Raw genomic sequence first — 22,124 nt, 5'->3', positions numbered from 1 at the left:
TTTGTAGGTAGTAAAAAAAAGTTAAAAATCTTGTAATTTAAAACATGTTTAAATATTCCTTAATGCCTGCCTGTTGTATAACGCCTTGTATATTAGAGGTACTAATACTAGACTGACTACTACTCTGTATAGTACTGGTCTCTATACTATCTGGACTTCTAAATCCTAAATATAATAATAATATTAGAGGTACTATTACTAGACTGACTACTACTCGGTATAGTACTGGTTTCTATACTATCTGGACTTCTAAATCCTAAATATAATAATAATATTAGAGGTACTATTACTAGACTGACTACTACTCGGTATAGTACTGGTCTCTATACTATCTGGACTTCTAAATCCTAAATATAATAATAATATTAGAGGTACTATTACTAGACTGACTACTACTCGGTATAGTACTGGTCTCTATACTATCTGGACTTCTAAATCCTAAATATAATAATAATATTAGAGGTACTATTACTAGACTGACTACTACTCTGTATAGTACTGGTCTCTATACTATCTGGACTTATAAATCCTAAATATAATAATAATATTAGAGGTATTAATACTAGACTGACTACTACTCTGTATAGTACTGGTCTCTATACTATCTGGACTTATAAATCCTAAATATAATAATAATATTAGAAGTACTATTACAAGACTGACTTCCAAAACGATTTAAAAAGTACATTGTCAATTACCAACTGCCCAAAATAACTTATCACTGAATATATTGTAGAATTGTATAAAGTGCCATACCTGGATGCTGAATGCTGTGAAGAGTTTTGAGCTTGTGTGCCTCTGTATTATACCTGGCTTTGGTCTTATCACTTAGTTGGTTGTATGCCTGAAGAGGTGATAAAGTAATAATCAAGTACAATAGGTTAGGTATGCAGTTAGGACTTCTCAGACAAAGTTTGTGCAATTAAATGGTTGTTTGACTGTTATGTTAATATCCACCATTGGGCTTTTGAGTATTGCATCTCATTACAAGCGGATGATGCCCTTGGGTTCTCTAGATGATAACTTGAAATCAAAGAGAATCAAATAGGTAATAGATAATAATACCTAGCTCGTACAATAAATTTCAAATTTATTATTCTTATTTGTTTGTTATTTCAAAGATTTTTTAATGTTGTTAACATTTATAGCAAGATATTGCAGCTCTAACTTACTCAATCCTAACCTTTCAAGTGCCTGACTTGATTTTGGGCAAAAATAGAAAAAAAATATTATTGAGATTGTATGTAAAATTATTCTGCACAAGTACCTTTAGAACCATCTTTAATATTTTAACTATAATTTTTGACATAAAAATAAAATATAACTGGCTTTAAATGTATTAATTATTACTTTAACCCTGCCTTGAGATAATACTGTCTTAAAGTAGCAGAAATATTTGTCTGTAGCTTGCCCCCATGCTTGTCTCGCAACCAGATCTCAAATGATGACAGGGGAGGGGTGATAGACCCGTCTGGGTTCAGTGTTGAGATACCTAAAAAGTTTATAATGTTTTTTTAAGGACACATTGTCTTCAATAATACCAGAACGGATGTGAAATTTGAAAATTCAATACTAATCAACCAATGTTTAACTCTTGCCTATTAATTATTATTAGTGATTTTTAAAACCATTTACAGATTTTAAAAAAAATGTTGACCCTCATAAGTTAAAAAAGGCAAACTAATGCCAAATTCTAAGCCTTGACTAAGGGAATAGCTGTATAATTGTCAGCAAGCTTCCAGTCAAATGCGCTTATTAAGTCTAACTATTCTTAATGTTGACCAAACGCATATTTAAAACAGTTTAACCTAATTAGCGCATTTGACTTGAAGATTGCTCACAATTTTACGGATTATTACGTAAGCTACTTTTCCCTTTTTAAGTCATAGTGGCCGCCTTAACAACAATGACAAGAACTATTGAATACCTGTAGCCTGTGTATATGGATTATCAGCCTGTGGAACTATTTTTACACCTCCACTTCCATCCTTGATTACTCTGTAGAATGACAGGGATTGATGTATGGACAATAAATGTATGTATAACCGAGACTACTAACTGGCCCAAATGGTGGGGACCTTTTTTGTCAGCTAGCAAATTGCTTTTAGCTTTTTTTTTTGCAGCGAATTGGCTGTGTATATTTCCGAAGCTGTTAACTGATATTCAAAGACCTAATTGAAAGTCACCACAGGGTCCTCACCCCGTGGGTAAAGTTAAGTATAGCTCGTACCCCCTTTATTCTGATTATACATGATCAAGCTTTCAAATTCTCAGAGGGAGAGGACAAGGTTATTGAAAATAATATGTACCACTCCTTCCCTCCCCCTGAGTAATTGTTTTGTGTCTTGGTTACTTCCCATTAAAAAGAAGAATAATGTTTGTTTTAATAGTTAGCCATTGATCTATCCCCGTTCCTGGTTTTAAGAACAGACACTGGAGATTTGTTAACGTCTTTGTTATGCTGGGTGGATGTAGAAAATTCATCCTCAATATTTTCTTCTTTATTCTGCTTCAAAGTGTTAACCAACTTTCTCAGGTTCACAACTAGAAAAAAGAAAATTTAATAATAAACAATGAAATAAGAAACGAGACAACTATGTGTGAAGGCTTTACGAATTATTTTCGTTGATGGATCGTATTATGGACAACTTTCGGGCGATAAAAAAACTGCTTATAATATTATGATTTTACATTTTTATATTCGTAGAAAACTGGATATAATACCATACGATACATGCTTTTTCAGTATGGTTCAGAACAGATTCTAATCCAGCGGATATCAATCGGTTTCGATGCCATACTGGAAAAGTGTTTAATTTGTACCTGCAATTTTCTTCTTATCTACCGGAAGTCCTTCCAGGCTTTTAGTAAACTGTTGAAACAATTTTGTCCTCTGCGAGATCAATCTGTTCTTTGTTCTCTCCAAACTTTCCTGTTCTTCTTTCAGTGCTGAGATTGTGGTCTGACTTTCTGTGAGGATCTGCAGCTTTGTCGTGGATTTTGTGAACATTTGTTTCAGCACAGTCTGACCCAACTCGTAGAATAGCTTGCTCCGCTCCTAAAAAAAAGTGTCGGAGAGGTAAAATTAGGTCAATAACTACATTAAAAATTTAATTCCAATCCAAAATTTTATTGTATCTGCTATAAATTACATTGTACTCAAAGGTTTAAACTAACGGAATCTTTACCATTTGCTAAAAAAAATTGAGAACTTTTGAATTTTGATTGGTTGGTTCCAAACTAACAACAAATAGTTTTAATCTACAGGTTTAATAATGTTAATTATCATTGGAAATGTATAACATTTAATTGTCGATTGTCTTCTCTTAAGCATTACAATAAAATGGTTGTTTGTTTAAAAGTGTCCGAAATTCGAAAGGCAAGTTACAAAAATTGTGATTTCGCATATGAAAATCATGGTATGAACGGATGAATAAATATGAATTTCTTTTGTTGTACCTTTTCTTGTCTTGATTGAATCAATGTTCCATATTGAAAACCAGGTTTGGTAACTTCACCTAAATTAATAAATATGTTGATTTTATTAAAAATAATCTGCGATTGTAACTGTTACAAATTTTACTCTTCAATATTTGTAATTACAATTAGTTATTGAAAGATTCAGAATAAACCTTATTACTTTATGTAGTAGAATTTAATTTATGATCACCTGTAGATTCTGAACTCTGACCGCTACCAGAAACACTAATAATTTTAGGTAGCTGCTGCTGTTCTATCCGGGGCTTGGCATCATTACTGGTTGCAGCTTTATACTCTAGCAGCCAGGATTTAGCCAGCTTTAGACTGTTACACAACACCATATAGTCGGGTTTATCTATATTTAAAATAAGAATAAGTATACTATATAATACTTGTATATTCATATTCAAAGAGTATTTAAACAAATAAGTAGCCTCGGATAGCCTATAGAATCATAGATGACAGGATAAATCACAAAATCTTATATTATTATGTATATCTGAACCAAATGATTATATAGTCATTCGCTCTTCAAATATGATATTTGTCTGGAAGATCTAACTGAGCATGATAATGAGCTGCGCCTGTTTTTGGCTTATGTATTGCCCCTACTTCTAAATATTTATATCTCAGACCTTGCATAGCAGCAGCAGGTACAAAGTTACGCTAATAAAATTACCTGGATACTGAAATTCAGTCTTGCCAGTTTTAGCATCCAGCTTGACAAATGTATGATTTCCAGGGCTCACCAGCAGTTTCATTCGAGTGTACCTAGCATAACAAAAAAAGTAGGAAAAATATTTCCAGTATGGCTTCAAAACCGATTGATATCCGCTGGATTAGAATCAATTATTAGCAACACTCAAAAATCTTTTATAGCATCGTATTACAGAATTTTCCAGTAATAATAGCCCAGAGGGGCAAAACAGAAGAATTTTAGATTTTATAATTTTTCATTTCATATCCGCAAAAAGCTATCTTTAATAAGATGCAATAAATAACTATTCTCTAAGTATTTATTTTTTAAAAATCAACAAAACTCTATGAAGCTGTCTTATTTTTTGTTTACTATTTACCTTAGATCAGCTTCTGTAGTTTGCTCTGCTGCCTTGCTTTTCTTCAGCACAACTTTACCAGATCTAAATCATTAAAATAAATATAGAATAGCTGCTCTATTTTTCAATATTACTATTACTAATCCAGTTAAGGGGAGGGGATGTGGGAAAAGAGAAATCGTTGTTTTAGCCTGCTGCGTGTTTAACTTTATTAGTGAACAGGAAAATTTGGTGTAAGATCTAATTTATAATGTATCCATTTGTTTATTTAGAAAAATAACAATCTATTTAACAGTCGAATGTTCTTATCAAGTCAAAGTTACATAAATTGAGTTAAGTGTTCAACCGTTTCATCCACTAATTGAAAACTACAGAAGGAGTAAAATTGTGTATAATCATTGCAGATGTAAATAAATTTATCGGTCATTGTCTTATCCCTTTATATTCCTGATATAATCCTGACCTGAAGTGCAGCAGGTCTAGAGCCTGAGTATCCTTGATCATCTCCAGATTCTGATTATTCAATATTTGTGCCTGACTCTGCTCTGGTTGGGTCTTGTCCTTATCCTAGCATAATATTCGTTTACTAGCAGATACGCCCCATAGAGCCCTCTAAAACAGGGGGGGGGGGGGGGGGATATTGGGATTTTTTTTACACTAGTCCTCAAAGTTGTATGTATAATAATGTTTTCTTATTCGTTGGCTTAACAACCTTGGAGACCTTATTGAATTTGAATTAATTGGTTAATTAAGATGTTTATCATAATTTTCAACCACTTATTGTAATCTACAGAAGAGGTTATTTTGTGTATTATCATTGAAAATGTAAATCAATTTTTCGGCTATTGTCTTATCCCTTAAGATCCCAGCCTCTACAATCAGTTGATGGAAGGAGGAGGGGGTAGTTACCCTTCTTTTCCTCAAGTGCCTCTAGAGGCCTTTAGTGTGCGTTTCCGCCATTTGTAAGAATATTATGCCTTTGGATTTTCAGTTAGGATTTCAATTTCATCCCCCTCCTTGTTGTCATCTTCCTCGTCAATGGTGATCATCTGGGGAGTTTGTCCTGCGGCAGCCAGCGTTGCCTTAGCATCAGCGGGTAAAGACTTCAGCTTAATTTGTTTAGAATTTCGTGGATTTTTTTTTTTTTTGGCAGATTTTTTACAATTTTGCCAACGCTGTTTTAGCATCAGCGGATAAGGACTTCAGCTTAAAGAGAGTCCTTTTTTCGCGTATTTTCCGAAAAGTTTGATGTAACCTTTTAGTTAAATGATCTTATTAAGTCAAATTGTTCTTAATTATGACAAATCGCTTAGTAAACGGTGAGTTTGTCCTGCGGCCGCCAACGTTTCCAAAAGATCGTGCAATCAAATGGTTGGTCCTCTGCAATAGTTAACACTTTAAATCAATAGGACTTACTCTCAATATCTTTCCTTCAATATCATTTAACATGCCTTCATCCAAGAAAGAACAGGCTTTTAAAAAATTCTCATTCACCAAATCAAAATTACTTTAGCCTTTAACCCTGCCTTTTTAGAGCTTGGTTTACTGTCCGACTGTTTAATCTTTGTCTCGTGTTTGTTATCAAGAACCTGTATTCATAGATTTGGTTAATTTACTTAATCTGTTCCGTTATGATTTCCTTTACAATGTAGCTTCTAATAGATCCTGGAAAGGATAGTAACTAATTTTGGGTAAGGTGTTCAAGAGAAATCAAGCTTAAAAAGGGGCCTCCCACCAAAATAATTTATTTTCTTTTTCCATTTAAGACTAAATTTGTAAATAAAGGTCTCTAGGGGCGTAACCACTACCCTAATCTATAATACAAAGTAGAACGATGTCTGTCTCTTTGTAGCGAAGGATCTCGCTAACCGCTGAACCGATCGGGTTCTCCTTTACAGGATAGCTTCTCATAGGTCCTGGGAAGGTTTATAACTATTTTTTTGGGAGGTGGGACACCCCCAACCCCCCCAAAAAATGGAAAATACTCCCCCCCCCAAAAAAAAAAAACTTTCAAACTAAAATTATAATAGTTGGGTCGACTACCCCCCCCCCCAAAAAAAAAATCCCCCCCCCCCCAATTTTTTTTAAAAATTTTTCTTTTAAATCTAAAATACCAAAATATGGGTTGATCAAACCTCTTGGGGCAAAGCCCCTTGAGGCTAGGGGCGAAGCCGCTAGTTATATATAAAGTAGCTGTGTTACTACTAATAGATACTAATAAATCAAAATCTATTCCTTAATTTCATCATCATCATTATTTGCAGTTTTATTAACTTGTCCTATTTCTTCAATATCTTCATCTACCAGTGTAATCACAGATGTGTCAACAGCCTAAACGAAAAAACGGGTAATTTTTTTCGCGTATTTTCCGTAAGATTGTGTGATACCCTTTAGTCAAATGCGCTTATTAAGTCAAACTGTTATTATGATTATAACAACCACAAAAATTTTCTATAATTCGATACAACACGATTTTTCCTTGTGGCTTGTTCTAATCCAACGGAAATTCACCGGATTCGAAGCCACACTGGAAAATATATACCTAAATACTATCTTTCAAGGAAAACTGAACTTATTACCTACTATACATGATTTCTCATTTCGCCAACAATGTTACCTTGAACGGTCCCACAAAGACATGGGTCTTAAGACCAGGCACGGCGTATACTCCAAAACTGGAATGCTGTCCTGTCTCCGTATTGATTGGAATCCTTACTGTTGTTGCGGTGGCACTCGCTAGGTTGGCCGCCTAAACAAATATGCTTTAGCTAAGCAAACTTTGAAATCCAAAAAAAGGAATGATATTCAAAATTCCATACAGATAGACACACATATATCCTACTACTTAGTCTTAGACAAAGAGACATCAAATTAATTGCATACAAATTCGAGAAAGCATTAAATAATAATTTCTTGGTAGATTAAGAAGTAAAACCTAATCAACTTTTTTTTCAAAAAGATATAAAAGGTAGGAATAAAATAGATTGGTAGGTAGGTAGGTTACAATCTATGATTCTCACATAATTTTAAAAATATCTTTATATGTATTTAACGGACGTTTAAGAATTTCCTTTATTGTTTTAAGTTTCTTACCTACCTATTCCATTTAAATATGTAAATTTTTAAAAATATTATTGTATGTTTGTCTATTTATCTCTCTCCATATAATCTTACTACCTGTTGTAGTATAGTACACTTGAGAAGGAGTGTTGAGTCTGGACACTGAATAGTTGGTTGTCCATTGTTGGATACACTCACTAGTGTCCAGTATCTATCTATCTCTATATAATTATCTATCTATCTATGTACCTGTTGTAGTATAGTACACTTGAGAAGTAGTGTTGAGTCTGGACACTGAATAGTTGGTTGTCCATTGTTGGATACACTCACCAGTGTCCAGTATCTATCTATCTCCATATAATTATATATCTATCTATCTACCTGTTGTAGTATAGTACACTTGAGAAGTAGTGTTGAGTCTGGACACTGAATAGTTGGTTGTCCATTGTTGGACACACTCACCAGTGTCCAGTACTGGTCTACACTGGTTGTTGGCAGTTTTACCTTAAAAGTTAACATTTAGAAAGTGTCTATGATCAGCATTAACCGCATTAACCGTCTATCTACCTTTTGTCCAGGGATGAGGTGTAACTTTTACAGGGGTGTATATTCTGCACAAGATTCATTTTTTTTCTCCTGCTGCAAATTTTTATATTTTTTTCCCCTCCTAGTTTTTTTTCAGCAAGGACGGGGATAAAATGGAAAATATTTCAGAACTCTTAATTTCATTCATATTATGCCCCTTTCTACATATTTTTTTCACCAAAGAGGGGAGAAAAATAGAAACAAATCCCCCCCCCCCCCAACCACATATTTTTTTATTTTTATTACCCCCCCCCCTTCAGCCGGGTAAAATTTGCAGAATATACACCCCTGAACTTTTATTCTATGCAATTAAGAAATGGATATAAAATGTAAGTAGATATTATGACAATGGAAAAATTGTGTCAATTTAGGTTGCTAACATCACTTATTAGTCAGTTCGTTTATCTAGTGGGAGAGGAGTTGATGGGGTAAAAAATATAAAATATATATAAATGTCTAGAGCATTATCTCATAACATGGAGAGTGCGCTAAGAAAAGTGTTGCACAAAACTTTCTGGAGATCACTGTTTTGTTGGCCACGAGAATATATAAACAAAAACTTAAATTGGTGGAAGATATGCCTTTTTTTATCTCAAAGGCCTGAAAAGCCTTTGAATTAAATCCTTTTCCCCCATGAATTAATAAAAATAATAAATCACCTGCATAACAGCCTTCTCTTGTCTGGTAACAGTAACCATGGAGCGACCCACAGGCAGTCTCTGGCTCATCAGGCTCACATCAATCCTGGTGGACTCCTGGTCCTGAGACACAGGACCAACTGCCTGACCAGTCCTGCTCGTTCCAGGTTTAGGCCTGTTAACATATAATAGTTATTAATCACATCGTATTCTAAACAGCTTTCCGCGGATTCAAAAATAATGTCGTAGAAAACTGGATATACTACAATACGATATATGATATTTCAGTATGGCTTAGAATCGGTTCTAATCCAGCGGATGTTTATCAGTTTCGAAGCCATATATTGGAAAACTAAAGTTTTAGGGTACTGAGGAAAACAGTTATTTTTTGGAAAAAAACTTACTGGAATTTACCTACAGATGGACTTTACAAGGATGACAACATCCACAAGTAGATAAACACAAATAAAAACACAGATAAAAATACAGAAAAAGAGCAGATGTTGAGTAGAAATGTATAAAGGGAAACATTAGAAAACCTTTACTTTAATGTTTTTTACACATTTAATATTTACTTTTTTGAAGCATGACTGAAAGACCAGCGGGCAAAATTAATATATGATTTCAACGGTCAAAATTGAAGAGCAGCCTAGAAAATCAAGATTCCCATAAAGCGTTACAGAATAACAGAAAAAAGAAAAAATAAATCATAGAGTAACCTCGCTATTAAAGAAAGGTCATGTGAAATAAAACATTATTTCACATTTAATTTTTGTATACCTGTTAATATTAGAAATATTCTGCTTCATATCTTTGTTGAGGTCCTGCTTCCTAGATTTTGCTGCTGCCTCCAGTTTGCTGGTCAAGGCAGCTCCCTCGCCGCCAGCAGTTGATGATAACAAGGATGTCAACATCCAAACAAATCCATTACTTTCCAGCACTCCAAAGCTTGCCTTGTCAACCTGTTTGTCTAGGGGTAGCAGACAAGCTTCTACAAGGCGGGGGAGATTATGAGTTCCTCCCTCTAAAGTGCCAATATTAATAGCAGATGCTATATAGCTAGACTGGCCTCTGCTGGTTAGAAACAATAAGTTTGTTCCCTTACCAGGTCTGATATGAAAGTAAATATTCACATCTCCATTTATGAACTTTTCTTTCAGGATATCCCATCTAACATATTGAATAGACTGCCTTGGGGCCGGGGATAGATCTATAATTGTTGAGCCTTTGTTGTTGTCATCTGTGGATAATTCATCCTTGTTTTCGTTCATCTTTTCTTTTATAGGACTTGTTGCAACTTTTCCTTTTACAATAGTTGAAGGTCTAGAATTCTGTTTTGTTCGTTTACTTTCTAGAATTGTCTCCAGCTTAATAATTTCATTATCAGGCTTTGTGGAGGTATTATTTGTATCTTTAGCTGAAGCAATCTTTTGAAAAACCTGTTTTCTTCTTGTCTTTGTGGTGGTTACTATCTTTAATTCACTGCTTTGGCTTATTTCCACGCCTGCTGTCCTTGCTGAGCTGCCCTCTTTGATTTTGATGTTTCTTGTTTTGGAGACACTTTCTATTTCATCATCAGATATGATAAGCTCTTCGATTTCTATAATGAATTATTTTTGTATTAAAAAAAATGTATTGGAAATGAAGTTAAAATTATAAGAAAAAATATACAAAAGAGCTTCCAAATTGTCTTAACAACCTATTTTTTTCACCATCGTTCGTATTCTTTCTATTGGTGTTCTTTAGACTTTAGAAAAGTGTTCGATTGAAAATAATGCAAATTTTATCCTAGGCAGAAGACAACAAGCTTACAATGTATTACATTTAAAAAAGGAAGTAAAGTGTATTAAAATAACACAATACTTAAAAAAAGAAGATACTTCATTTAAATAAGTATAAAGTTTAAAAGATTATTAGACAAGTATAACAAAGACATTTCAACATTTAATAGTGCTTAATTTATAGACCGTGGGACATAATAATTATTTATCATAACGTTTTATATACAGCTTTCCGCAGATATAAAAATGTAAAATTATAAGATTTAAACTAGTTTTGTTAGTCCCCAAATGCAGTAGGCACGGGGTAACTAAACTTGTTTTAATATTATGATTGTACATTTTTATAATTATATAAATCTGGATATAATACAAAATAATAAATGATTTTTCAGTATGGCTTAGAATCAGTTTAAGTTATAATCCAGCGGATATTAATCGGTTTCGAAGCCATACTGGAAAATGAATTACCTTCATCCTCCGGATTTCTTTTCTTGGTGATGAATTTACCGCCCAGAGATCTTTTAGCCATATTTCTGGACCTGGTAACTTCTGGAGCAAACTGGAGGGGATCCTCGTACTGCAAACATCCGCAGGAATATCTGCAGTGGTACAAACACCACACCTCTGTTTGTTTGGGAACATTTACCTATGAAAAGATAGGTATTCATTTTAAGTTGAATTATTTTTCAAAAAAAATGCGCAATTAAGCTCTACAGAGGCTTGACAAAAGACATGTTCTGACAACAATTTTTCTCTCTAGATATCATTATCATAACCATCTGCTTTTTAGAATCCTTTATTTTGCAATTCAATTTTATTTTACTTGTAAGTAATATTCTATTTATCAAGTTATGACACTCTTTAAATGTTAATGTTCCCATGTTCCTTTTCAAGTACTTAATCTACCCCCCCCCCACACACACTTACTTATGAAATAAATGAAATATAATGGGGAAGGTTAAGATTTTTATCTATACCTATCCCCTGCGCTTATGGGGGGGGGGGGGTATACCTACGGTGTGCAAGCCCTTCTGGGCTACTTAGTACCGAGTATGCCTACCTACTCTATCTTTACACAAACAAATTAAAATGTATTTAAAAATTGAAAAAGAGGATGAATGGTTTCAATGCTCGACAAGTTACATAAATTCTACCTTAGGCATAACCACCGAGCACGGTAGAAGACCAAGTTTTCTCTTCGCTTCAGACTCGGAAGCTTTGATAACTCCACTCTCAAATATTTCTTCATCCTTAACAAAATAATAAATCGATAAATTTAAATGTGTAACCCAGACAACTGGATCCAGTGTTGGGGACATTTCTCGTCTGCAAGCAAAATGCTTTCTGCTTTTTAGTAGCGACTTTGCTGTGTTAATATTCCCGTCACTATTAGCTGATATTCAAAGGCCCAATAAAAAGTTGGCACGGGATGGGGACATACAGTTATCTAACCCCTTCTGTACATTACAATTAGTGGTTGAAACGTTTGGACACTCAACTTAATTAACCAACCAATCAAAAATTAAATCCCCAAAGTTGTTAAGCTAACAAATAAGAAAATTATTAGGGACTTGTGTAATAAAGAGTCCAGTGTCCCCTTTCTCCCTGTTCCATTTAAAATATAAGTTTACCTCAATAGGTGAAAGACTCGGCTCCTTTCTAGTTTTATCACTAAGAAGAATTTCTTTTGTAGCTCTGTCAGTAATTTCTTCTTCCTCAGTGATGTATCGTGATGGAACCTTTCTTTTTCGCTTCGTTCCTCGGCTAAAAAAATTAACAAGCCTGATATTTTGTTTAAACTAACTTGTTAGGTAAGTTAAGTATACCTAACTTTATATGATTATATCACAAACAAAATAAAAAATAAGATATTTGAGTTAAGAGTTGAAAAAAAGGGGAAAACAAAAGAGTAGGTATCAAAACTGTAAAACATTACTAAAGATGCAAGTAATAAGTAAAAACATTATGTAAGGCTATCGTCTTGAGGCCTCGAGGGACACTATGGTGTGGGGGGGGGGGGGGGACTCCCCCATTTTTCATTTTAGTTGAAACAAGAAAAACAATTTTATATAATGGTCATTTTTTTTCCAAGGTTGATTTCTTTTGGGAGGCAGGGTTGTGCTACCCTCCACTTAAATAGTTATAAACCTTCCCAGGACCTATGAGAAGCAAGACAGATATCCTGTTACTTATAGATAAGGATTTAATAAGTAGTTATACCTTCCACCAATGAGAAGTGTATCTTTATCCCCAGTAAGAACTACAGTATTGGAAAATGCTCTTTCTTCTGCAGCCAGAAATCTTTGGGAGCTCTCCTGAATTCTGGCACCTGTAAATTAACAAGAAGGTTATTGCATAATGGCGGCTAATGGCACTTAAATGATTTTTTTATTTTAAATCTCTAATTTGATAAATATTTGGAGGGTGGTTCGGATTTTCATGAAGGTACTCTAATAAAACAAAACTTGTAGCTGGCCAAAATACCCCCCCCCATCTATCCCCCTTACACGATCCCCTCCTTTCTACTATATGAACGAACTGGCCGATAAATGATGTCCATATTAGCAACCTAAATTGACGACAATTTGCCCCCTATCATAACATTCACGTATATTCTATAGATATCCATTTCTTCTAGTAAAATGTAATCAGCAATCCAAAATAAATCTTACCCACGGCAGCTGAAATGTTGACCTTCTTATTTCCCAATGAGGAATTGAGAGTTTCTTTTGAACATGAACAGTTGAACATGCACTCAACCTGTAGCGTACACCAAATATTATACTATGCTATTCTATTATACAAAGTAGTAAGCTTTTTTGTCTGTAACGAAGGATCTAACTAACCGCTGAACCGATATGGTTCCTCCTTTACATTACAGTGAGGCTTCTTATTGGCCATGAGATGGTTTTAGGCTTTTTTATTTCTATTTCTGGGTATGGGTTTTTTTAAGGTTATTTTTATGTACTTCCATATCTCTTCGAATATAGGGGCCCTAGATGTTAGAGGCGCAGCCGCTAGAAATTTCATACTGTTTTTAATAATTATCTTTATCTAACGGCATTTATAGGACTATCTCTTTAGAATTTTCAATGATCTGTTCTATGAGTCCCATTAAGAATCATATTATTCTTAACAGAATAATTATAGAAAAGCTTCGCTTTTAAAAATTGTGTATAATGTGCATTTACTTAATAATCAAACTTGCATTGATTTTTTATTTGCTTTCCTTTCCACAATGTGTTGGAGGTTGGGGCTTCATTTTTATACTCTCACATACACATCCAAGCTTACAATACTCCCTAAATAATTCTGTGTATAAGATTTATAAACATATTCTGTTAATATTTATTCATCTAAGGAGGGTTTAAGTAAAAACGTGATAATTATACACTATACCTACAGCATGACCCAGAAAAAGTAATGTTTAGGTTTTACAGCCCTTGTTTCTTAATGTATCATCAAAAGTTTTGCTAATGTTGTTTCATGTAAAAAGCTACTTTTTACTCCATCACTTCTTCAAAACTATAGCTCTAAAAATCTCAGTTATTAATGTAGGTAAAATTTCAATTTTATATATAGTCTTGTGTGGAAGTGTATACAGAACAAGGACAAATTCTACTTTTGATGATACATTAAGAAATAAGGGCTGTAAACCCTAAAAAATATTTTTTATGGGTCATGTTGATATTTGTATTTAAATTTCAAAGAAAGTTAAACATTGACCAACCTTAGACAAGCTTCGTTTTCTGAGTCTTGATCTTCATACTCAATGATGTTGACGCCAAGAGTTTTCAGAGCTCTCTTCACTCGGTCAAGATCTTTAGCAAGCTTCTTCTTTGCAGCCCTAAACATTTATTTACATTATTTGTGTTTAAATGCTTTTGGTTTAACGCTAGGGATCTAAAGGGAAATTTCAATAGCCGTTAAATTGATATACAATCCCACCCCAAGATCAAAATTACCTCTTATGTAGATGACAATTAGTGGTTTAAACGTTATGACATTTAGCTTAAGGAACCAACCAATCACACTAATTAAGTCCTTCCTCCTCAACGAATAAGAAAACGTTAATATAAAACTTTGGGAACTAGTGAAATAAACATCCCAATGTCTCCCACCCCTCCCTAATTTTTAGGGTCCTAAAGGATGTACAAATAACAAAAATTCAACTGTTGGAAAGGGTAAAACCTACATGCCTCTTGTAAAAGACCTAAAAATATTACTTGTTATTCTGTTGGTCAGCAGTCAGTTTACTAGGGGTTGGAACATCAGTGGATTTTGTCCCATCCTCACTACAAAAACAACCAGCAACCTAAACAATATCAACATGGAATTTTGGTTCCTTATAATTAAAGTGGTGTTAGCGCCTACCGAGCGCAGAAACCTCTTCCCCCTTATCTTTAAAGAAATTCAAAAATAAAGAGAGGGGACATTTTTTTTATTTATGTTTAATAGGGGACCATAACTTTACAGAGCCCATACCTGCGGTACCCTAATCCTAGACCTAAGGTAACCTAACCTGAACTAAAGTTAGTTAATGTACACAACCTCCACCCATATCTAATTTGCAATTCATTTTAATATTGGGGGGGGGGGGGGGGGGGGAGGGGGAAAGGGTTTTCTGTGCTCGACTAGTGTTATTTTTAATTAAACCACAAAGATAGCAATATTAAACTAAATGCTAAAATTGTAAAAAAAATACCTACCTAATTTTCAAAACAGATACCTATCCTAAAATACCTAAAGTATAAGGTTAATTTTTTTGAAGCCAAATTACACGGAAAATGCTTGTCCAAATTGGATGCTCTAGAGGCAAGAGGCGAAGCAACTATTCATTTTAAATATTTTACCTGGCAAATATCCCAGCCCGTCATTCCATCTCCATTGAGCAAAGGTGTCTAAACATCATAAGGACAGTTCAAATATGCATAATCGTATATGTGAAGTAGTAATCTTTTTTTGTATGTAGCGAAGGATCTTGCTAACCACTGCACCTTTGGTTTTTCTTTATACCTAGTGAAGTTTTTTTTTATAAGTTCATGGAAGGTTTGTAAATATTTGAGGAAGGGTATTTTCAACCTTCTCAGAGAAATCACCCATAAAAAAAATTACACCTCCAAATTTTTTTTTCTTTTTGTTAACCTTCCTTCCCCCCCCCCCCCTTAAGTGCCCCTAGAGACGTCTAGGGACGTAGCCGCTAGTGTTACAGTAATTATTGATGAGTTGTTAAACAAGAATTAACTACCTAATCAAGTGAATAGTAGCTTTAACAATATTGCGTAAAGTTTTGACTTTTGAGTAAGATTCCTGTCAAAGGCGCTTATTGAGTCTAACTGTTTTAAATGTTCACGAAACGCATAGTATAATTAAACGCACATTTAAAACCAGTTTGACCTAATAAGTGCCTTTGACTGGAATCTTAATACAACTTTACGCAATATTGCGGAAGCTACTATTCCCTTTATCAAAAAATTTAAAAGAATTAATATAAATACCTTGAGAATAGGCTTGATATTTCCTTCAGAGAAGCCTCGCAATGGGGGGCACTCATCCATGTTTAGAGAGGCAGGGAAAGCCTGAAAAAAAGTTATTGAGTTACTTTTTTACACCTCAAGAATAAGCATAACTTAACCGCTATACACCATGTCCAGTATGATAAACTGACTACTTGAACTCAGGTATCTAAAGGAATAAGACAATGGCCGCTAAATTTATGTACATCCCCAATGATGAAATTACCAATTCTACAGATTATAATTAGTGGTTGAAACGTTTGGACACTAAACTGAATAAACCAACAAATAAATTTTTTAAATTTCCAACAAAGTCTTCAAGCCAACACATAAGAAAACAAAATAAACTTGGGCTTTTTAAGGCCCACAATTTGAAATCACTTGATTATACCTGATTAGGGCAATTCTTCCAAGCATTTTTGACGACAACAATCTTCTCTTCATCTGTCTCTTTGTTGTCGGCATTCTCATCAACAGTAGCGTCTTCACATTTACCATCCTCACTCTCTTCTAGTGCATATAAGTTAGATTTAATAAAAATTATCGAAAAATAGATGACTAGAGGTGTTCTGATGTCCAGGATTAAGAAAAGGGACTATGCACGAACAAGAGCAAGTGATTCTATATCATCAAATGATTTGTTAAGTTCGAACTGCTGTGACACATAATTAAACTTTTTCAATGAACAATGTTAATTTAGAAAAAGGGAGGGTAACTTGTAATATTATAAACAGTTTTATACGTGTACTTTCGTGATTTACAGAATTTGATTATTTTTAGCGTGTTATTTCATTTGAACTTTTGAACTCAACAAAACATTTGATATTTCGTCAAAAAATGCTTAACATTTCAAAGTTATATTCAAAGAAAACCATGGTGAAACTTGTATTTTTTTATTCGATATAACACTAGTATATACACCAAAAAAATATTGAGATTCACTTCTGGAAGGTGTTTAGAATCACTTGAACTCGTTCGTGCATAGTCCCCTTTGAATTACAAGCTAAACTAGCAAAGCTTCCTACAGCTTATAATAAGGATTTGTATACCAAGTATAAAATTGATTATAATACAGTTTTAAAAATTTATATTATAGAAATTTTTTTATTAACAGTAGCGTCTTCACCTCTACGATCCGCTATCTGTTAGTGCATATTAAATCCAATTAATAATCACAGAAATATTTAAAATTCTTTAGACAAATAATGTACATAAAGATCTTTAAAATGAGTGTGGATTAAATTAATTCCTTGAAATATATCAGGATAAATGGTGCTTTCACACAAACCCTCTACTCCGAAATAAATAAGGAGTGAACACTACATAAATTATGAGGGGGGGGGGGCTAGTTTTTCTTTATTACTTTAGGTTGGCTGAGAATAGAATTTAATTGGATACTGGGTAGCCATTCTGGATTAGGGCACCCTAGTTATAGGCTCCGAAAGAACTGATTAAAATGTTGAACATAATATAAGCATACCCTGAATTAAAGAAGTTTTATTAACCTGTTTTTGACTCTTTGGTAAAGCTATGCTTCCTACTGCTGGAAAGTTCATCATATATTTTCTCTACATCGCCTAATAAATAATGTATAGCAATTAGTGATGAGAATCCGGATCCGGAATCCGGATCCGGAATCCGCCCAATTTTGGAATCCGAATCCGTATCCGGAATCCGTTTTTTATAGCGGATTCCGGATTCTAAATTGGTAGGCTAAAATTACCGTCTTGAGTTTTTTCTTACAACTCCCTCTTTTTGAAGGCAAAGATCTCCCCCCCCCCCCTTACACCACCTTCCCCCCCACCCCCCCCCCATTTCTTCCCACATAAACCACGAAGTTGATATACAGAGTGACCACTCAAAATTTACAAATATATAGTACATTTATAGTACATAAAAATTTTCATATAGTACCATATAGTACACAAATTTAAACTAATTATGTAGTAATACCATATAGTACCAAATATTTTAGATAAATAGTACCTATTTATCTTATTAAATAAAGTAGTAAGGGTTTTATGTCTGAAGCTTAAGATCTCATTAACTACTGAACAATTGGGTTAGCAATTTTAGGTAAGCTTTACTGAGGTCGTATGTAGGTTTTGGGCTATTTAATTTTCAGAATTATATCCTGGGATGTCCTAGAATCTAGGTACTTAACAGCTAGTCTATAATACAAAGAAGCTTGATGTCTGTCCGTCTAAAGATTAAGAATTTGGTAACTGCTGAACTGAATGGGCACTACTCTCCAGGGAATATACATACATACTGGTCATATAGTGGTTTTAAGCAATTTTTTGGGGGTTGGTAAATCCTAACCCACTCAAAAAAGAAAAGAAAATGATATCCCCCACTAAATTTTTTCTTGTAAGTAAAAAGTAATTGCTGAACCAATTGGGCTCTACTCTTCAGAGAATATTTGTACTGTTCATGTGGTGGTTTTAAACACAGTGTGGGGCGAAGCCGCAGAGACAAATAAAGGGGATAGGAAATCCCCTTTAACAACCCCCCCCCCCAAAAAAAAAAAGAAATTTCACCCAAAAAATGGGATATTCCTATATTTTTAAACGAAAATAGTTTTCCTTAAAACTGAGAACTTTTTTAAATGAAATAATAAGGTTTTTGTGAAATGATGAGGGAGCATTAAAAAATTTTTTAATTGGTGGAAGAACCAAACACTAGAAGACTTTTTTTCAAATAAGTCCTAAAATGAACATTTATTGCGTAATTAAAGGGACTGTAAATGAGAAAATTTCTCATCAGATTATCAAAGTATGTCCAAGATTGGGGAAAAATTTCCAGACTTTATAAATGTGCGGTTACTTGTCTTTTTTTCCTTCTATAGCTAACACTAAACTTTTGACATAGTTCTCTATTTTTCACAACAGTTAAGCTGACTTTTAATACAATCCTTGCTTTAAACCAATGTATAGTTACTTAGAAATTGATAAAATAAGCAATAATTTTTATTGAATACCAAATACAATAAAAAAGCTAGAAACAGGTTTTTTTATTAGTATCCAAGTAACTTTAGATGGCCCACCTTTAATTAAAAATTTGTAAATAATAAAGGTGCAATAATTATTTATAAACAGTCTGATAAAAGTGTAAACTAATTCTCCAAAGTGGGTTATTTATTGTCCAACACAATAAAAAAGGATATTATTATTTTAAATAACCTCTGAGTTTCAACCCTTTGTAGACAGTGAGTGTTCATAGGACGTTTTTGGTTGATCAGTGTAGTGAAATGTGCTTAGAAAATGTTAAGATTTGATAATCAGATGAGAAATTTTTATGTCCACACTCCCTTTAAAGATGTCGCACATAAAGGTATTACTTAAAATTTACAGTGAGGATCTAAACCTATACATTTCACCGACTCAGAATTACCAATTTTTTTTATAATTCAATGGGCGTGCTGTTCCAACCAGTTCCTTTCATGATATAATGACTATTGATGCTCAAAAGTGTTCTGGTTGCTTTTGTTCAGCAATATGTCAGTTTTGATTTTCATAAAAAAGGAAAGGGTTCCCTCTGGAGGAGAAAATTTTTTCTTTCAAAGTATGGCTTTATTTACCTTCCTGAAGAGCAGATTAAGAATCAAAAAATGGTTTATAAAAATATTGACCCTTGAAAAGTTATCCTTAAATAACTCAAAATCTGCTGATTTTGCTAAAACATCCAAAATTGTCAGTCTTTTGAGGATAGCCCTTTCTAAGATCAAAATCTTTAAAAATCGTTTTTTAAAATTCTTTAATATACTCTTCGGATCTACTGCAGTTCACGGTAAAATATTGCTGGTAAGCAATATTTCCATCTATAAATTTTAAAGGCTGCTAGCTGCCAAACGGCTGAACGTACAGATCATGCCCGCACACTGTTTTAAGAAGGCCTACAAATAATCTGGAATAGCCATAAATCAATAATGCATAATTATCTCGCAGTGCTGAGAAATGCGCGAAAAAGACCTATTTTACGCGTTATTTCTTCAGTGAAGCTTTCCCTGTGCATAATTGGATCTTGGCTATTCCAGATTATTTGTAAGCCTTCGTAGGCCGCTTAAAATGGTGTGCGGATATGATCTGAACATTCAGCCGTCTGGCAGCTAGCAGCTTTTAAAATTCATAGATTTTTGGAAATATTGCTTACCAGCAATATTTTACCGTGAACTGCAGTAGATCCTACTCTTCAAAGCGAATTCAGGAAGGTGTATAATAAGTGCAGTCAATAATTTTTTTTGGGTGGAAAATGGTTGCAGCTACTTTAAAAAAGGTAGTTAAATAATAATTAGTTTATGAAAAAGTAATTTTATGGTAAAAGGTCCATCTAAATCACATTTGTTACTTGTTTGTAGTTCAAAAATTTTCTTAGAGTGACATTTTCATTTCGAAGACGACATTATTATATTTATAATATACGCAGCATTTATAACAACTTTAAAATCATCGTTATGTGACAACCAGTGGACGGATTTTAGATTGGTCAACGGATTTGAATTTATTACGACCAGGACTATTTTTTTGCCACCTTGGCCGACTAAATCGGCCAAGGAATAACCGGCTACGGTATTTTTAAATTTTACTTCTATTTTATGCAATTATTATCATGTCTACAACTTTAAAAACATCGTTACGCGACAACCAGTGGACGGATTTTAGATTGGTCAACGGATTTGATTTTATTACGACCAGGACTATTTTTTTGCCACCTTGGCCGACTAAATCGGCCAAGGAATAACCAGCTACGGTATTTTTAAATTTTACTTCTATTTTATGCAATTATTATCATGTCTACAACTTTAAAATCACCGTTACGCGACAACCAGTGGACGGATTTTAGATTGGTCAACGGATTTGAATTTATTACGACCAGGACTATTTTTTTGCCACCTTGGCCGACTAAATCGGCCAAGGAATAACCGGCTACGGTATTTTTAAATCTTACTTCTATTTTATGCAATTATTATCATGTCTACAACTTTAAAAACATCGTTACGCGACAACCAGTGGACGGATTTTAGATTGGTCAACGGATTTGAATTTATTACGACCAGGACTATTTTTTGCCACCTTAGACGACTAAATCGGCTGAGGAATAGCCGAATACGATATTTTTAAACTTAACATGAAGAAAATTTGGGCCGATTATGTTCATCGGCCGAATCCGGCCGAAGTCGGCCGATTTCCGGCCGGCCGATAAAGAAAACAGCTTGCTAATACTGTTCCAATTTGGTTACACTTTTAAGGGAAGGTTTATAAATGTCTTAGGGTTGGTTTTAGGCTTTGTTCCTGACCTCCATCAGACTCCCCAATAGGATAAGGATCAAACAACTAATATTCTAATATTATAGCTTCTAAAATCCTTATTTCTGAACCGATTTTTAAAAAATAAAGTTCTAGCAGCACAGTTATGGGACCTGGAAAACGATTAAAGCAATCGTTATATGCGTGGATTGAATCATAACAAAGATATTAAAAACCGCATGAAGATTTAGGGTTAGCAGAGTTATAAAATTAAAAAAAAAATTTAGCTCAAAGATATAAACTTTTCAGATAATTGGCAATTAAAATCCTTATTTGTATCATAAAAGGTAATAGCTGCACAATCATTCCAAATGTTATAGCCATTTTAGAGAATATTGACTGCACTTATATAAAGCAATAACAAAATTTTTTTTTTTTATGAAAATCAAATTGACATATTGCTGAAAAAAGCTACCAGAACACTTGTTTTGGTGTCAATTGTCATTATATCATAAAAGAATTGGATTAAAATAGTGCGCCAATTTTTTTTTGCATTTTGAGTCGGTCTACTATACATGCACCTCCAAGGTCCTACCCTAACCCAGCAGGGCATTCTTTACTTAACCTAACTTGGTCATCTAGCAATATACAGGAAAAGTACTAATTAAAAATTTAGTCTTATGTATTTAGCCGCTTCAGCAATCATAAAAATATAAAGAACAAAAAGAGTTTTATATCTTATGAAATAATAGCAATCATTGAA

The 22,124-nt window shown here is 33.8% G+C and overlaps 1 protein-coding gene across 2 annotated transcripts in view; it reads right to left on the bottom strand.

Annotated features, from left to right (window-relative positions):
• Positions 1 to 22,124, bottom strand: part of ocm (over compensating males) — a 42,776-nt gene that overhangs the window by 5,877 nt on the left and 14,775 nt on the right. The window contains exons 18-47 of one of the 2 annotated variants that reach the window (XM_080166475.1): positions 17,621 to 17,692; positions 16,507 to 16,625; positions 16,098 to 16,178; positions 15,453 to 15,500; positions 14,826 to 14,914; positions 14,330 to 14,446; positions 13,831 to 13,901; positions 13,272 to 13,361; positions 12,820 to 12,928; positions 12,231 to 12,363; positions 11,754 to 11,849; positions 11,068 to 11,245; positions 9,599 to 10,418; positions 8,840 to 8,993; positions 7,977 to 8,099; positions 7,153 to 7,284; positions 6,773 to 6,866; positions 6,062 to 6,126; positions 5,513 to 5,617; positions 4,999 to 5,102; positions 4,557 to 4,619; positions 4,160 to 4,251; positions 3,671 to 3,835; positions 3,460 to 3,518; positions 2,824 to 3,058; positions 2,418 to 2,544; positions 1,928 to 2,001; positions 1,362 to 1,492; positions 757 to 844; positions 71 to 165 (exon numbers count right to left, since the gene is read on the bottom strand). In XM_080166475.1, the coding sequence (XP_080022601.1) occupies positions 71 to 165; positions 757 to 844; positions 1,362 to 1,492; positions 1,928 to 2,001; positions 2,418 to 2,544; positions 2,824 to 3,058; positions 3,460 to 3,518; positions 3,671 to 3,835; positions 4,160 to 4,251; positions 4,557 to 4,619; positions 4,999 to 5,102; positions 5,513 to 5,617; positions 6,062 to 6,126; positions 6,773 to 6,866; positions 7,153 to 7,284; positions 7,977 to 8,099; positions 8,840 to 8,993; positions 9,599 to 10,418; positions 11,068 to 11,245; positions 11,754 to 11,849; positions 12,231 to 12,363; positions 12,820 to 12,928; positions 13,272 to 13,361; positions 13,831 to 13,901; positions 14,330 to 14,446; positions 14,826 to 14,914; positions 15,453 to 15,500; positions 16,098 to 16,178; positions 16,507 to 16,625; positions 17,621 to 17,692 (3,929 nt within the window). Of the gene's footprint in view, positions 1 to 70; positions 166 to 325; positions 439 to 756; positions 845 to 1,361; positions 1,493 to 1,927; positions 2,002 to 2,417; positions 2,545 to 2,823; positions 3,059 to 3,459; positions 3,519 to 3,670; positions 3,836 to 4,159; positions 4,252 to 4,556; positions 4,620 to 4,998; positions 5,103 to 5,512; positions 5,618 to 6,061; positions 6,127 to 6,772; positions 6,867 to 7,152; positions 7,285 to 7,976; positions 8,100 to 8,839; positions 8,994 to 9,598; positions 10,419 to 11,067; positions 11,246 to 11,753; positions 11,850 to 12,230; positions 12,364 to 12,819; positions 12,929 to 13,271; positions 13,362 to 13,830; positions 13,902 to 14,329; positions 14,447 to 14,825; positions 14,915 to 15,452; positions 15,501 to 16,097; positions 16,179 to 16,506; positions 16,626 to 17,620; positions 17,693 to 22,124 lie in introns of those variants that run through there. The other variant, XM_080166476.1, reaches the window with a different exon arrangement.

The sequence above is a fragment of the Acartia tonsa genome, chromosome 7 (assembly GCF_053477335.1).
Source record: "Acartia tonsa isolate MP-2025a chromosome 7, ASM5347733v1, whole genome shotgun sequence".
In the NCBI taxonomy this organism is placed as follows: domain Eukaryota; kingdom Metazoa; phylum Arthropoda; class Copepoda; order Calanoida; family Acartiidae; genus Acartia; species Acartia tonsa.
This window is presented reverse-complemented; position numbering and strand designations above follow the sequence as displayed.